Here is a 16,283-nt window from a genome sequence, read left to right as displayed (position 1 = left end):
ACAAACAGGTACATGCACTGGTTTAGGTTAGTTTTAGCTGTGGGTGCTACCAAAGCGGTCAGATTATAGTTATCTGAAACTTTTGAGGTACTTTCTAATGTCAAAATATCCGTTTTTTTCCTTTTTTTATCCATTTAAATTCAAGGTATATAACTGCAGGAGTGATTATGGCAGCATTATTACACACATGGGTGTTTTTTTTACCATAAACAGTGTGACCTCTCTAAACATTAAAACATGACAATAGGCAGAGTGATAACAAAATCAAACTATTAGGGTAGTGTTATTATGTCAAAGGTGGGGCCAGGTTTCACAATGAGCTCACCTGAAACCCTGGCTGATTGGGACCCACACCCAGTTTCACACCTTGGCTCAGGCGATTAGAGGATCATCAGGGGGTCCTTTTGTCCCTCTGTGGGGGGATACTCCCACTAGGTTTAAATCTGGGACTTCCCACCATTTGACCTTAGAACTGAAGAAGCTTCTCGGATGAGAGGTGAAATGTCTTCAAGCAACTTAAAGAAGTCCTGACGCTTTTCTTTGCAAGCTCATTTGACTATGATGACCTGGATGACTGAGAACCTTCACAGACGTAGTGTTATTATGTTTTTGGACCCCATCTGGGCTGTTTAGAGGGTTACAATCATCCCAAGGTTGCAGCATAAGACTAGGTGCTCTGTATTTTAGCTTACTGAATTGCCTGATTTTTTTTTTTTTTTTATGCATTAAAGGTAATCTTTTGTTTTTGTTTAGTTTTCAGTCTTAGTGAGGTAGAGGACCATCTTGCTGGAAGAGTAGGCCCCTTTGAAAGCAACTGGGACACCACTATTAAGGATGCTATTTTGGTTTGCCATGGGACACACCCATTGTTCCAGCACTAAAAAAGGACCGTGGAGTCTGAATCTGTGGAGACTCTTTAGTAACACTAACTACAGTGTTGGCAGCAGGGCAGTACCCCCAGATTGATGATTTGTTTGCTTGAATGAATGGAGGACTGAAATTCAGAATTCAAAATTTTTCTCTGTCAAGCTTACTTATAGATCCATGTAGAAGAGCAGTCGTGTGAAATGCTGACTAGTATCACACATAAAGGGCTTTTTTTAGACACTGCCTTGTAGCAGTTCTGCTGAGCTCTGTCAGCACTGTTCCAGTGAACAATGGATCAAATCCTGAGTGAGTTATTAACAGTGTAGAGTTATCTCAATAATATTCTGCACACTGGAGCAGTTGAGGACCAGCACCCGCACAACTTGGATAGAACCTACAAAGAAAGAATATGTCTTGAGTGTCCATGAAGGGAAATGTTTTTCCAGTCATCTGTGGAATGTTTGGGATATGTGATTGATGCTAATTGACTACATACTGCTGCACTGAAACTCACAGCCATTGCTGATGCACTTCCACCACAAAACATTACTCTGTTGCCAAAATAGAAAATCAAAGATCTAAATGGATTCTTTCATTAGTAACTCGAGTTGTTTCCCTAAGAGTTTGTCAGATCATTGAATTATTTTTAAGGGTATTTTGTCCTTCCTTCATTTCTGCACACTTCTGCTCCACAGCCTTTTCTATTTTATTTGTCATTTTAAGTTCCTTACGTTACTTTTGTCAACTGATGTTCTCCTTTTCAATATATCAGGTTAAAAAGGGTATCCCTTTGAGTTTTTTACGGAGCTCTGTAACTTCAGCTGGCAGAGCCAGATTTGACATGCTGAAGAAGAATGAAGTTAAATGAGAAAAAGAAGCCCTTCTTTTCTCCTTTAACTTCATTCTTCCTCTTCTCCAATGTTTCCTCTTTTGAGAACTTTGACTTCGGCACCTCAAGCTTCATCTGCAGTGGTATTTTAGTTGATAAGAGACTTTCTCTCTGCTTTCAGTCACATGTAATTTACCATATAAGCATTCAGATCTTCTACAATCTCATTGTGCATCTGAATTTCTTGAATCACCAATTTTGGACCTCCTTACAGAGCGCTTTGATTTTATTTTGAAGGGAAATACATTATATAGCTGGTATTCTGCCTGTTTCTTTTTGCAGAGGAAGTGGGGATATATCGCACTGTGTACATTGAGATATTTAAATAGTTTCTCATGAATGACAAGTGACCTATAGGTCACTTGTCATTCTGTATATTGGATTGGATTGATATTATTATATATAATAATAACACCAACTGCTATGGTACTATGGAGATACAGTCAGCATTTTTCATTTATGTTTATAAGAACAAAATATTATAATGTAGGTTTGAGTATGGTTAAAGTAAGTTTAATCCAGTAGTTAGTTAGTTGGTTGGTTGGTTAGTTGGTTAGTTGGTTAGTTGGTTAGTTAGTTAGTTGGCGGTAGCCTGCATTTGACTTTAAAAAATTAATGTCAGTATATATTTGCAAATACAGGAGTCTGGTTTTAATTATTTCATAAATATTTTTCATTCACCAGTTGCCCACATTTTCCCACTTTCCAAAAATATCAACCTTATCTGGAAACTCTAAACTCTAAATATGGCAGGGATACATCTGATGGGACTTTCCTCAGAAGTTGTTGACAGTAAATCTAATCAACCACTAGAGGGCGACAATGATCATGACATGCACTGATTTTTTTTTTTTAATCTTTTGTGATTGTAGATTAAATTCAATAGTAAATACCTGACTGGATATTAAAATCAAAGGAACTTCAAACCCTGCAGATGGAGCAGTTTTCCCTCAGTGTCAAATGCCATGATGCAGCAGTTCTGCTTTGTTGTTGTTGTTTTCAAATTTGGGCTGAGAAATGTAGAAATTTACAAATAAACATATCGATGAGTCACTAAATTATGTAGAAATGGTTCAGGCATTGCATTTGTTTTAAGATCAAGGTGGAGACAGAACAAATGCTTCTTGATGGTATTTGATTCCAGGGGTTGTGTTACAGGGTATGAATAGTTTTAATGTCTTTATTCTGTGTGCTTATTGTTTTGGTTTTATCCACGTTTCTATAGATTTTGGATGCTTTTATTGTGAAAGGTTTTTACTTCCTACCCGCATCTTAATCAAAGAAATTGTCCACACCTGCTCGTGCATAGATGGTGGGAGGTGGTGGCAGTCATGTGCAGAAGTGCACAAGCGTGAAGTTGGATGCAAAGGGGCTCTGCCCTGGAAGTGTTGCTGGATATGATGAAGGAGGTGGACCAAGTAAGGAGGCTCTTTCCCAGTGAGACACAACTGGTGAAACGTGATTTCTGTAATGGTGGTTTCAAGACTGCGGCATGTGTTGTATAAGTGGGACTAATACCTTGGGTTTAGTTTTAGTATTTTATTGGCTTGTAAACGTTTAGAAATACTAGATAATAGCTAGACTCTGCAAGAGCTGCGCTCAATGCGACATACTCCATGCTCACCTAAACCGGAAGTCCTATTGTAAACTTTTAAATGCTAATCTTGGGTTTGTACTCCTTGGCTACCACTGCCTTTTTTTTTTCTTTTCTTTTTTTTTTTCTTTAGATGCTCTCCTACCGATGGAAAAGGACCCCCCCCCCCTCCCTCCTCACAGTTATGTTAACATTAATGTTAGTTTCTCTTTTCACTGTATATTTCTGTCATCTGTCAATTTTTCTTCCTTTCTGTGACTCCACAAGAAGCAAAGACATCCCAGGCGCTCCTCTTGCTCATGGTGACACACGGTGAAGGAAAACTGTGTATATTTAAAAAAAAGTTTGCACCTTAACTGAACACACATAAGCGAGTGCTCATCTAACAAGAGAAACGTATATTTGGTTCCCATATCAAGCAAAATCCAGCGATTGATTTATCTCTTTAGTTCAGAAAAAAAAAATCCCTGCAGTTTAATTATTGTTTGAAAAAATAAGCTGCTATCTGCAGAATAAATGATCACATGTTAGCCATATAGAATACTTATTGCTTTCTGTGCTGGAGGTTTCTGTACATTATGTTATTACCACAGGAGGCTGAAGTTAAAACACAATGACACAGCATAACTCACACTTGTTGGTACTGATGTAATCCTAACTGTGGATGACTTGGAGGTTGATACAACAACGGACGATCTCAAGAAGTAAATTCATTTTAAACGTGTCTGTGATAAAACCATTTTTGTGTACTTGGAATGACAATTCATGAAGAACGAAATGGAAGAAATGTTGACATAAATCAGATTTGTCTCAGTCTGATTCATTAATGAAGGTATCTCCCTGTACATTTTTGTTTCTCTTGATTCATATTTAGATTTGTTGCCTGACTAACTTATATAATTATTTTTTAAAAACAAACACAATGCAATACATGAAAAAAACATGAACATCCCAACAGCGGAGGCTTTATTTCCACAACAATAAATCTTTTACTGATATTTTGGGTCATCACTGTAAAGGGGATCCGTCTCCTTTCCTTTTTTCAGTTACAAAAGAAGATGGAAAGAGCTGTCTAATCTTTCAACTCTGAGCTTTCTGTTCCGGAACAGCTGATCAAAGTTGGTTCAATCAATTGTCAATCAATTTAGAGTACCTCTGAGGTAAGGGTGTGTAATTCACTTCAGTTTTATTAAATAGTGCCAAATCACAACAATAGCCCCTGAATTATCTCTAAAAATATGAAGTTACTGCTCTGCTTATCTCAGCTCTGGTCTTTGTTTTATTTGCCCACCCAAACATGGCAAGCTATTGCCTGGTTTTGTAGCCGTGTCTGTAACGTTCCTGGTGGGTAAGCAGACAATAGTTAATTGGAAAGAGATAGCTTGGTAAAAGTGACAGGGCATTATATTTTGAAATGCTTTTTCTTGCATACTAAGCAGGGGTGAGATGAAGGCAGATGTGGCGACTCCTAAAGGGGAGAGCTGAAAAGAAGAAGAAAATTAAAGGAGACAGGAGTCCAGGAATTCTGAACTGCTGGGGATATACTGTCTCTTCTTATTCAACCAAATGGAGAAAAAAATAAATAGTTGACTCTCCCTTATGAATAGTGACCCAAAACATACTTTTAAAGTTTAAAGTTTTTTTGCACTTTAAAAGTAAAAAGTTCTGTAATACCGAGATTCAATCATCATCAGTCTGACTGATCTTCATTTCACCTGCTGATGACAAAATTAAAGTGAGATAGGGAGACCCGCAAACACAAAAACAACTGAAGATACATCTGTGACAAAGGCAATCAATCCCATTCTCTGGTGATGTCCAGATGAGCTATTAAAAATGAAAACTAAATTATGATTGTTGTTTTGTCCAGTCACATTTAGCCTCTAAAAGAATATGAGACTGTGTATTTAGACTCCCGTTTGGCCTAGAAGCATAGAAAAAGCAGCACCACCTTACACCACCATATGAGTAAATTAGGCTGGAAGCAACCTGATGAAACAGGCTTTTAAGACCCATAAACATATTCTGAACTCCAAACGTTTATAGAGAGATGCATGTGTTTGTCATTATGGACTAATTACTTCAAGGTCATGATGGCAACACACACAAAAGTGCAGGAGGGATTGTTTCTCAATTTCAGAGGTAAATTCCCTTTCTTTATGTTACCTTGTGGCTACTTTTAGTCATTTTGGTGGTTTGTTACAAGGCACACTTGTGCAGTAGCCATACTGCAGTTTTTTTAGATTAAAAGAAAGGAAGAGAAATACCCAACATTCAAGTCTTTATGGGAATTAATATAAAAAGCAAAATACTGAGTACACATTGAAGTTATTACATATCAAATGTGACAGTGAGCCAAAGCACACAACAGCAAGACTCTAAAACGGTCTAAATTTAATTCAGCTGCCAATAATGTCAAAGTATTCATCTGTGTTTCTGTGACCAAAATGTATACCGACCACCGACTGCTGATCCCAACAAATATTTCTAGTGAACAAATCCTTGTCTGTAAGATGTATTACAGCATTTAGTCACAAGAGGGCGCTGCTGCAACAAAGAGGAAAAGGGGGCGATTCATCCCAAATACAAGCGTTTCACTGGATTTGCATTTAGCTTGAAGTCCATCAAAACGAAATAACGAGGAGGCAAAACCGAAAACTGAGATAGACCTAAGACGTGACAGTGACACCGCTCTGTCACGCATGTTCAAATGAAGTTAGTGTCTCTTAAAGATGGGAAGTGGGGGTATCACCTGCTTTATCAACTTCAAATAAATCTGCAACTTTCAATTCTAACACTTGTGAAACGGGTGTACAAAATTCAGTATGCAAAATATATCTGTTAAAGATCACTTTACATATAAAAAATAAACATGTGATATTGCATTGTACTGTTAAAATCAAGACTATGACATTTATTATGCGGCAAAAAGAAAATGTCTATAAAAAAATGCAGGAAAAAGAACAAACACAGATTTTACCTTTCTGTTTCTTGGAAAATACACTGCACTAATAATAGAGGTGTGGAGAAACCCTGGAGTTGTACAAAAGCACACAAAGAGTTTTGTGGATTCATTACATGAAATCAATTTGCGGATCATTTGTTTTTAATAAGCAGTTTTTGCCTGGGGGTCACTGTGGCTCAGGAAGTAGAGCAGGTCATCTACTAATATTAGAAAGAAATTAGAAATAGAAAAAACTGAGAGAGCAGGTAAATGAGACGTGTTGTATAAACTGTCATGAGTACATTTATTGTAAATATGACAATTATGCAGCACCTCCAGTACAGAAATTGTAATACATGCATCACACATTGGGATCTTGGTGTGTGCAAAGTAAAACCTATGCACACAAGATATCTTTACATTGATCCATACATTCATCCTGCAGATATGGAAACATTTCCCTGAATTAAACACACATAGTTACATTTGTATTATAATTTAATGAACAGGTTAAATGTCATTATCTCAATCTAGTGTTCAGTAAACGTTTACTTTAAGGCAGTGGTTAATATGTTGGAGCACAAATGATGAAGACTGAAAGGCCTGGCACTACTACTTCTTTTTCACTTCTTTAAAGACAAAAACCTTTGGATTTCTGACAACTGCAAAACGCCATGATGTTGGTTTGATGGGCATTCGAGGATATAATAACCCTGAAATATGATGACATTTCCTTAAATAAAAAAGAAACTAAAGTTAATATTTATCTTTAAGCAACTTCTCATACACACCTTTGAGTTTTTTATACTTTTGGAAAGTTACTTGGCTTCAATTTCTTACAAGTTTATAGGACTTGAAAATATAGAGACACCTTAAATATTTTTTAAACACAGATGATTTTTTTTAAATACAGATGAATTATAGATAACCACCCACTTAGGTTATTCACAGCATCACAGGTGTCTCCTGTCAAATGTAAAGGTTTATGTGTCTCTCTGAAAGTTTGAGTGCAAACTGAACATGTTTTTTCCCACCCCTGTAAATTTTCCTGCTCTCTTATTTCCCTGTACTTTTCCCCAGAGTGGCGATGTCTTTATTCTCCAGGATCTCCATCTTCTGCTCGGGCTGAAGCACAGTGTTTGACACCATTGCTTTGGCCACCTCTTGGATTGGGACAGACATGGATCTATATCCCACAGCAGAAACGGCGCTAAAGAACTTCCTCGCCATCCACTCAGTGGGACGACTCTCCTGCCTATCCACCAACAAAACCCTGCGGAGGAGAAGTACAAAAGGTGAGACTGAGAGATTGTATTTGGTTAGATCACACTGACTGATGAAATGCCACTTCAACTTCAGAAGAATGAATTTACAAGAGTTTAATTACAGAAAAGTCACACTGTGCCATGTTCATTGTGAGTTTCCCTAAGTTGTTGCCACATTAGCAGAAGTCACACGCGACTCTTCTTTTAGAGAATGATCATCCCAGATTTTACTTTTTTATTGTTCTAATCAATTCTATGCAGCCACAGCCCTGTATATTTTCTAGGTAGGTGTTCCTCATCCCTTCAATTCATGTAATTTGCAGCAGCCTATTTACTAGGTATACCTCGCTGATACCTGGTTGTACTCGCTTTGGCCTTTAGACCTTTAGTTATTATTTTTTAATACAAGGCAGGAAGGGTCCATGATTTCATCTTGTTTATGCGATGAAAAATGTCACAGTAGAAATAAAGACTAATTTTTCCCATCTTCCATTATCCAGCTTTGGTGAGCTTGTGTGAACTAAGACCTCAGTTTCTGAAATACTCAGACGAGTTTGTACAAACAGCCATGTTCATACTCAATTTACCTTTCGTCCTCATTCTGATGCTAAGTTGAGCAGTTAAATGTACCTAATAAAATGTCTTGTGAGTGTATATTTACAGGCTCTGTAACAGCCAGTACAATCTAGTTTCTAAGAAAGAGGGTTTGTTTTGTGATGACTCGTGTAATTTTGGGGGGCTATGTGCTATTTTCAAATAAATTGATGGTTTAAAAAGCACTCCATCCTGCTCCTGTTTACATTTTTTACACAGCGTCTTGCTTCTTTTTGAAAAGAGGTTCTAAGTGAGATCACTCACCCTGGTCTGTAAATGGCGAATCTGTCAAAACCAAGGGCCTCGATGTCTGCCTCTACTTGTCCCTGGAAGAACAGTCATTAATTTTAGGACTCCAAGAAAGTTTAGCTAAGGAAATTTCAGGATGTTAAGTCAATAACATACTTTGACTTTGAGGTAAAGGAAGCCGCTTTTTTTATCTGCTCCCCTGGAAGACTCCAGGTGGAACTGTGTACAGCCTCCAGCCTTGGCGAGCTCAGCTGATTTTAGAACATAGTCATGATCAACTCTGACGAATCCTTCCTGAAACAGAATAATAATAATAATAATGGATTGGATTGATATAGCGCTTTTCAAGGCACCCAAAGCGCTTTACAATACCACTATTCATTCACTCTCACATTCATACACTGGTGGAGGCAAGCTACAGAAGAAGAATGCAGTTAATGAAATAGGACCCCCAAAAAAGACCAACATTTTTTACATTTTAACTTTGGTGATTGTCACTGATGTATATCATTTCCATATGTATAATATGGGTAAGTATTTTTCATTAGGAGCTCTTAAATAAGTCATTGTAGCCAAATAATACCTCCATGATTTAGAAGTGCTCTGAGAGACATGATATGTAATAACATTGCTGCTTCTAAATTACCTCAAAGCAATGTTTTATAACTTAGTGGCATAAAAGATATTACAAAATAAGCTAGTGTCTATAAAACAGCCCATGAGCCTTGTCAATTTATTAGCTGTGTTAATGGAAATGTTAGCCAAATTAATGTGGGTGAAACGGCTCAGTTATTGTTACTGTTGAGTCATAGTTACTGTTCACAAACTAAGGTTTGGCTATGGCCGACAGCCACAGTGAAACAGTAAAATCTTATCATTTGGTTGTCAAGTTCCCGTGTTGGATTGAGACCACTCACAGCTCCTGCTTTAGCTCTGGTTGTTCCCAGACAGCAGTATCCAACATCATGGCCCTGGAAGGCAGCAGCATAATCATCAAGCTTCTCAAAGTCGACCACCTCTTGGACCTGGGGCCACAGAAAACAGTGCTTAAGAAAAAAAATTTTTTTTACGGGCCTTATTATTGCAGGTTTGGTCAACTGATCAGCCCACTAACCAGGTTTTCATAAGTTTTGCCCTCAAAGGTGAGCTGCCTCCTTCCAATAAGAGTAATCTTAGAGAAGATATTATGCTCCAGCAGCTCTTGAAGCAACAGCTTGCCAGTTTCCCCTGAAGCGCCTAGGATGAAACAGCTTTTGTTCTGCTGCCTGAAGTTTTCCTCTAGGGTCTTGATGTCCTCAGCCATACTGTTAACAACAGAGTCATGTAAATATCACGCGTTTAATGCACATGTAAATCTGAACAGTACCGTTTAGCACCTCGGTGGACAGCTATAATCGAGGGTGAAACAAAGTATTAAATACTGGTGAATAGTGACTACCAGTTATGATTATTTGTGCTAAATTTACGGAATTCAGAAATCGGTGTTAAGGGGACTGCGACTACCAAGAGGAAAGATCACTTTGAATTCATCTACTCCCAAATGGAGTTTGGCTTGACCGATCTGACAGTGGTATATTTAGCATGTATGTACAGCTCGGTTTTGAGTATAAATTCGGTAACGTTAACAAAGACGAGTGCGTGTCATTACCTCGTGTATTTAACCGTTTCGGAATCTTCGAAATAATTTAAGGTCGCTGCGATGAAAACAACCAGGACAGTGAAAAATCCTAACGTCTTCCCCAGGGTGGTGCACAGCAGTTTAATAACAGGCATCGCTGATAGCAACGATTAAAGTGCTGCAACACTTCCTGGTTGCTTCATAGTTACACAAACGGATGTCTTCCTGCTTCGTTGATAGGCCGAGGAAGAAATTTGAAACGACAGCGTGCCGCTGACAGGTTAATACACGAAACCAACTCACACTAGACTACTAACTTTATGTTTGTATTAAACTGTAGCATGATATATAAGCAAACCAAAGGGGTGGTATAAACACGCCTCGCTCAGCTCCACCGCAGACAACGCTTTACGGACAGCGCATGCGCATGCGCTCTAGCGATTTGTAATGCATCCAGCTGTTAGTTTGTGCACAATCTTTATATCTCCTATACCATGACGTGTGTGTGTGTGTTTGTTTGTTGTTGTTGGTTTTGCGACAAAAGTGTGTCTTTGCATTGCCCCGCACAGTAAAGCGGTTTATGCTGCAGAAACTGGAGGTGTACAGTTTAAGGGTGTGACATTCAACGTTTTCAAGCTCTTGGTAAACTAATGTTAATTAGTTGATGCTGATGTTAATCGCATCAGCATCATATTTTTGCTGTGTAGCAGAGAGAAGTATCCTGCTGAAAGAGGCCACAGCCAAGGGCAGGAATATCATTTCCATGAAAGGGTGTAGATGCTCTGCAGGACTTAGGTAGGTGCAACGTGTCAAAGTACATCCACATGGATGGCAGTACCCAAGGTATCCCAGCAGAACATTGCCCAAAGCAACACCCTGCCTCTGCCAACATGCCTTCTTCCCATTGTGCGTCCTGGTGCCAGGCGTTTCCCAGTTAAGTGACATACATGCACGTGGCCATCCATGTGACATTAGAGAAAACATGATTCATCAAACCAGGCCACCACCTTCTTTTGCTCCATGGTCCAGTTCTGATGCTCATGTATCCATTTTTGCTGCTTTATGTACTGAACAAGGACTGGTCTGCAGCTAGTTAGTTAGTTAAGTTTATTTAATTAAGGACAGCACATAAGACAATGTTATATGATAAAACAATCCAACCGTTTGTGGCCCGAGTTCCACAAAGGTCTTCTAGCTAAAGGCTAGAAAACCCAGTCTGTGTTTGGACTTTTTAAAAAAAAAATACAACAGAAATAAAACGAATCTGTCCACAAATACACACACACACACACACACACACTCAGAGTTACTATACCTAATAACGGGGGATACATGGCGATGTATCGTGTTATTCAGCCACAGCAAAGCAGGCTGGTTTACATCAGTGTCCAGAGATTTGTTTTTGTTTCAGCTATTGTTTCACCTGGGAATTAAAAACTCTAGGATCTGTTAAACATTTTTTATTGCAGATGGTAAACTGTTCCAATAATCTGAGGACCTTTGAGTGAGAATGAGGATTGACCAAATGATGTTTTCTTTTGGTACACTCAAAAAAATGAAACGTTGACTTTAATTAAAATTATTTTGTCAACAGGTTCCACGAAATTGAATTATGTTAGTTTAAAGCAAAAATCTTTAGTTCATCTAATTTAAAAAAACTACTTAAGATTAACAAGACATATTTAAGACTAACTAAATCAAGTTATGTTGTATGAACAAAGATGATATATTTTCAGGTTAGATAGTTTAGATTAGTTACTTCAACACATTTCTTATTTGTGGCAGTAAAATGTTAAATTTAAGTTAGATTAATTCAAATATTATATTTTCAGCCACCTTGTGCTTTATTAATTAGTTTTACATAAATCTATTTTGTCAACAGGTTCCACACAAATGAATTAAGTACATCCAACTTATTTTTTAACATTTCTTTTATTGCCAACACATTCAGTGAGCATTTGTGTAAACCCAGTCCAAAATAAAACACAACAGCTCATTAGGGTTAGTAATTAACAGTATGTAGACAGATGCAACATCAAGACTTTAAATTAAATGTCTGTATCTACCAGAAATAGAAGAGAGAAAAAAAAACGCATTGAAGATCACATAACACATTGATAAGATGACACTTGAGTTATGCACATGTGATGCTAGTAAGGTCTGTGAGTGTTTTTTTCTTTTAGTGTCTAAAATGGATAGCAAAGTTGCTATTTGCAATGATTGCTTAGGGTCAGTCCAGTAACACAATGCCAATGAAGTGCTTTCCTTTAACAATGCAAAGTGAAGTGTCCACCTCAACAGCCACAATTTAAAAAAAATTTATGTAACAACAACAACAACAACAATAATAATAATAATAATAATAATAATAAATAGTCCACTGATATTAGCAATCAAAGAAAATTACATCACCATCCCAAATAAAACTTTAACAAAACATGCCAACATTATGGTCTAACAATAAAACAGCTTGTCAGCGTTCAGTTTTTTTGCAACAGCACAGCAGTAACCATTTAACACTTGCCACTGTCAACATTTATTTTACTAGTGTTTGGGCAAAAAACTTCAGATGTAAACATTTTAACATGGAAACAATTGTTCGTCTTTAAAAGTCCACAAAATATACATTCATCCTGCATTCCCAACTTGGATGATCTGATATCCTCGTGTTGGTGTTGTTCCCAGACCATCATGAAAATGTTGTCACATTGTTGTGACGTTATTCTTTTGCGCGCCAAGCCATTCGTGCATTTATGAAATTCCAATGTTGCAAGGACAATATCAATTCTGCTTACTGTTTATTAAAGGGTTACGGTTAGGGTTAGGGTCAGTTGATCGGCGGACAGAGGCGGTTTCACGCAGCTTAAGTACAGTTTTTTGTTTTACGCCGGTTTTTCCCGAAGTCGCAAAAGTATGACGTCACAACATTCTGATTGGTCACTTGCAATGTTGATCCTGGAACAACATTTAGTATGATGATCTGGGAACAACACCAACACGAGGATATCAGATCAACCTCCTAACTTACCCTTATTTTTAGTATGTATTGCAATTACCTTTACAGTGCACACAATGTAACACAAACTGAATATGAACATATTTCCACCTCATAACAATATGCCTTGAACGCTAATATACACACCACCCTTCAACATTTCTGGTGCAGTATCATCTCTCAATTAAATCCTTTAAATCTCAATACTTTTGATTGTCTCTTACTAGCCCCCCACAACAGTAAAATCTCTCAAATTGTAGTAGTTTACAAACTTTTCAAAATGTTCTAAATTTCTCTTAAATGTAATTTTCCCGTTATCTGTCATTTACAAATTACCATTTTATTGCCATTCAGCCTCCGAAAAACTTCTGTCCATCTGACAGAACATTCATCATCCAAATTAAAGGTTGGCTTATTCATTCAGTGTATTCTTGAGCAACTGTACCTTGGTCAAGAGTATGCTGACATACAGATGAAGGAAGAGCTTCTGAAGTACTTCAAAGAAAGCTTTCAGTCTTGAGGTTAACTGAGATTCAGTGCATATATCCCACCCATTAAGAGTGCACATGCAGAGGCCAGGTCTTCCAGGTCATGCAGGACACACTAGATGGTTATACCCACATCGGCTGGAGGAGTGCTGGCATCAGCTCTTTCGATGGTAAAGATAGCAAGGGTAATTTGTTCCAGCTCCCTCTGAACAGCTGTAGCTTAGACACAAAAACATAGAAAAATGGCATCCAGTTTTAAAAAAAGAAAGAAAAAGGGCCACTATTTCAGACTACAGATTCAACGATAAATATAAATAGTTTGGGTATACAAGAAGATTTCCCAAAACATTTAAACAGGTTCCATGCAAATTACAACAACAACAACATTACAACATGCAACAACATTAGTTATTCAAAATTTGGTTTAATACAGATAAAAAACTAAACTAAAATTACCAACCAATTATTCTTTGAAGAGGATGCTTGGGTCTTCATTCAGGTAAAAAGGTAGTGCCCTGAGGACACACTCCCTCCCCTTTTCAATACTTTCCTTCTGTAGAGAGTGGCAGAGATACAGGAAGAGAAAACAGATATACTTTAAGATGACAGAAACTCACATTATACGCAAAATGAATGACATATCCACTGCACAGATAGACATGTACACAAGACCAACTAATCATCACATGGACATGAATAGTTAACCTGTTGGGCAGGGTTTCCACCACATTATATATGTCCATAATGGAGGTAAAGACAAACTAATACATCATCTTTTTTGCATTCAAAACATAACATAAAAACATTCACTTCTGGTTTAACCTAAATCAAGGGATCAGATTTTACATATGTTTAGGTAATTTAAATTTTCCAACGTTTTGAGTACCAAACTTTGTCTTGCTTAATATAAATGTAAGTGCACTGTGCAGCTACCATACACTAGCTGTTTAAATTTGAAAATGATCTTATTAGCCATAATATTTTGCTACCAACAGAATAACGCACCTGTGTGGCTGGGGCCAAAGTTTGTCTAATTTTCTTCCCTGCAACGCCTCCTTTTTTCTTGAAGACTTTTATGAGCTGGTCAGTGTATTGGTCAAGTTGTGTAAAAAGCCTTGGAACATGTGCAGCAGTAGTAATCCTCACATATTCTGCTTCCACCTGAAAATATGTCAACAAACACAACATACTGTACTGTAAATATACATACTATATGTACACATATACAAACTAAAACTAATGTAGTAAGACCTCATTAAAGCTATAATTTTAACACAAACATTTACACAAAATGCTAATGGAGCCATTACAGCTTTTATTGTTATTTATCAAGTTCCAAAAAATATTGATCACAGCTGATCTGAAAAGAATTTCATGCCTCAGGCCCTTGAACTGCAACCTTTACAATGGTTCAGATGTGGAGAAGAAATAACAGGGGCATGGGATGGGTCACAAAAGAAAACTTAACTTATAAAACAGTTTTGTTTTTAAAAGTATAACAGTTCACATACCACATACAAGCTCAGCAGTACCACATACACCACATCAGTATAGGAGGGAGCAGGTAAAGGCAGGATCTGAGATTTATAAAGTAAAACAAGAAATTCATTACTTAATTTCAAGAAGCAAATTATTGTTTGAATTACAACTAAATAAAATACTACTCAGAAGAAAAGCAAGAGATTGACACTGCCATGTGCTAACTTTCTATAGAAGCAATTATCACCAGGTCTGTCGACCTCCATTGTCTGTCCACTCATATGTCTTGAATAATTTTATTTAAAAAATTAAGTGTGTACTTTCACAAACTGTAATTTATAACTACATTGATATGTATAACTCCGCTAGGAAACATGCTGTATTTACAGACCATTTTTACATAATACAGATTACTGATAGAGCAGAACAATGGTGTCACAGTGGCTTTCGCCCTTGACTTTTTGGATTTTAAATGTCACTTTATGCTATCCTTGCTATCCTATTCGATATTTCCGACTCTCGGATTACAGAAAAGGAATCCCAAGAAAGCAAATGGAAAAATAACCCCTTGAAAGAATAACCCCATGAACCCCTGTAGCTAATCCCTTAATAAAACAAAAAACAATAAAAATGTTTCTTACACAGTCCACAAAATAAGCATGTCCAGGACCCAGTAAAACTAATGTAAAACAAGCGCACGCAAACGATATAACATGTCTTGTAAGACAAACGCAAAATATAACCATGCTGGACATATAGATACTACACAACATAGTCAAAGAAAAAAAGTGGTCTTACCTCTCAAAGAAACAGTAGCTTGGCGCCAAAACAGCCTTTTTCAGTTAAATTTGAAGTCTTGCGCATGAGCAGGCACAAGCCGTGAAACCTTCTTGTTCTGCGCGGTTTCATTACAACTGTTTTTGCATTACTGCCACCTTGTGGATATACAAGGTATATCGATCCTAATTGACTTAACTTAAATGTTATGCGATCAAGTAACACATTAGTATTATGTACGTTGAATAATAGACACAATTACGTAGACTTGATTAGAAAAACATATGTTAACTTAACAAAAACATATATTTTAAGTAAAATGAAAATAAATAATTAATATACACTGAACAATCCACCTCATTCATTTTTTTGAGTGTAGTTCGCGGTCTCCATGAGCTACTCTTCTTGTTACTGCTGGCTTTTAGAATCATTCTGCTCACTAACTCTAGGACAAGACCATCGTTGCATTATACAACGGGAACAGTTTATGTTGATCTTAATGGTTCTGGATATCTTTCCTGTTT

At 37.3% G+C, this 16,283-nt stretch overlaps 1 protein-coding gene and 1 long non-coding RNA gene across 3 annotated transcripts; both read right to left on the bottom strand.

Annotated features, from left to right (window-relative positions):
• Positions 1–6,579: 6,579 nt before the first annotated feature.
• htatip2 (HIV-1 Tat interactive protein 2) lies at positions 6,580–10,436 on the bottom strand. The gene is made up of 6 exons (XM_026177807.2): positions 10,051–10,436; positions 9,517–9,706; positions 9,320–9,427; positions 8,559–8,696; positions 8,418–8,479; positions 6,580–7,567 (listed from the first exon to the last, which is right to left on the bottom strand). Exons 1-6 carry the CDS (start codon positions 10,173–10,175, stop codon positions 7,351–7,353), a joined length of 840 nt encoding a protein of 279 aa, XP_026033592.1. The 5' UTR covers positions 10,176–10,436; the 3' UTR covers positions 6,580–7,350.
• Positions 10,437–13,424: 2,988 nt separating this feature from the next.
• Positions 13,425–15,865, bottom strand: LOC113022276 (uncharacterized). Of its 2 annotated transcripts, none has more exons than XR_003272413.2 (5): positions 15,781–15,865; positions 15,015–15,080; positions 14,509–14,664; positions 13,964–14,056; positions 13,425–13,722 (listed from the first exon to the last, which is right to left on the bottom strand). It is a non-coding gene; the product is annotated as an uncharacterized LOC113022276 (long non-coding RNA). The 2 variants fall into 2 exon arrangements; XR_013910408.1 differs by lacking the exon at positions 15,781–15,865 and adding an exon at positions 15,624–15,753.
• Between the last annotated feature and the right edge of the window lie 418 nt (positions 15,866–16,283).

This window comes from Astatotilapia calliptera, chromosome 1 (genome assembly GCF_964374335.1).
Source record: "Astatotilapia calliptera chromosome 1, fAstCal68.1, whole genome shotgun sequence".
Classification (NCBI taxonomy): domain Eukaryota; kingdom Metazoa; phylum Chordata; class Actinopteri; order Cichliformes; family Cichlidae; genus Astatotilapia; species Astatotilapia calliptera.
The sequence above is the reverse complement of the archived record's forward strand: the minus strand, read 5'-3'. Positions and strand labels throughout refer to the sequence as shown.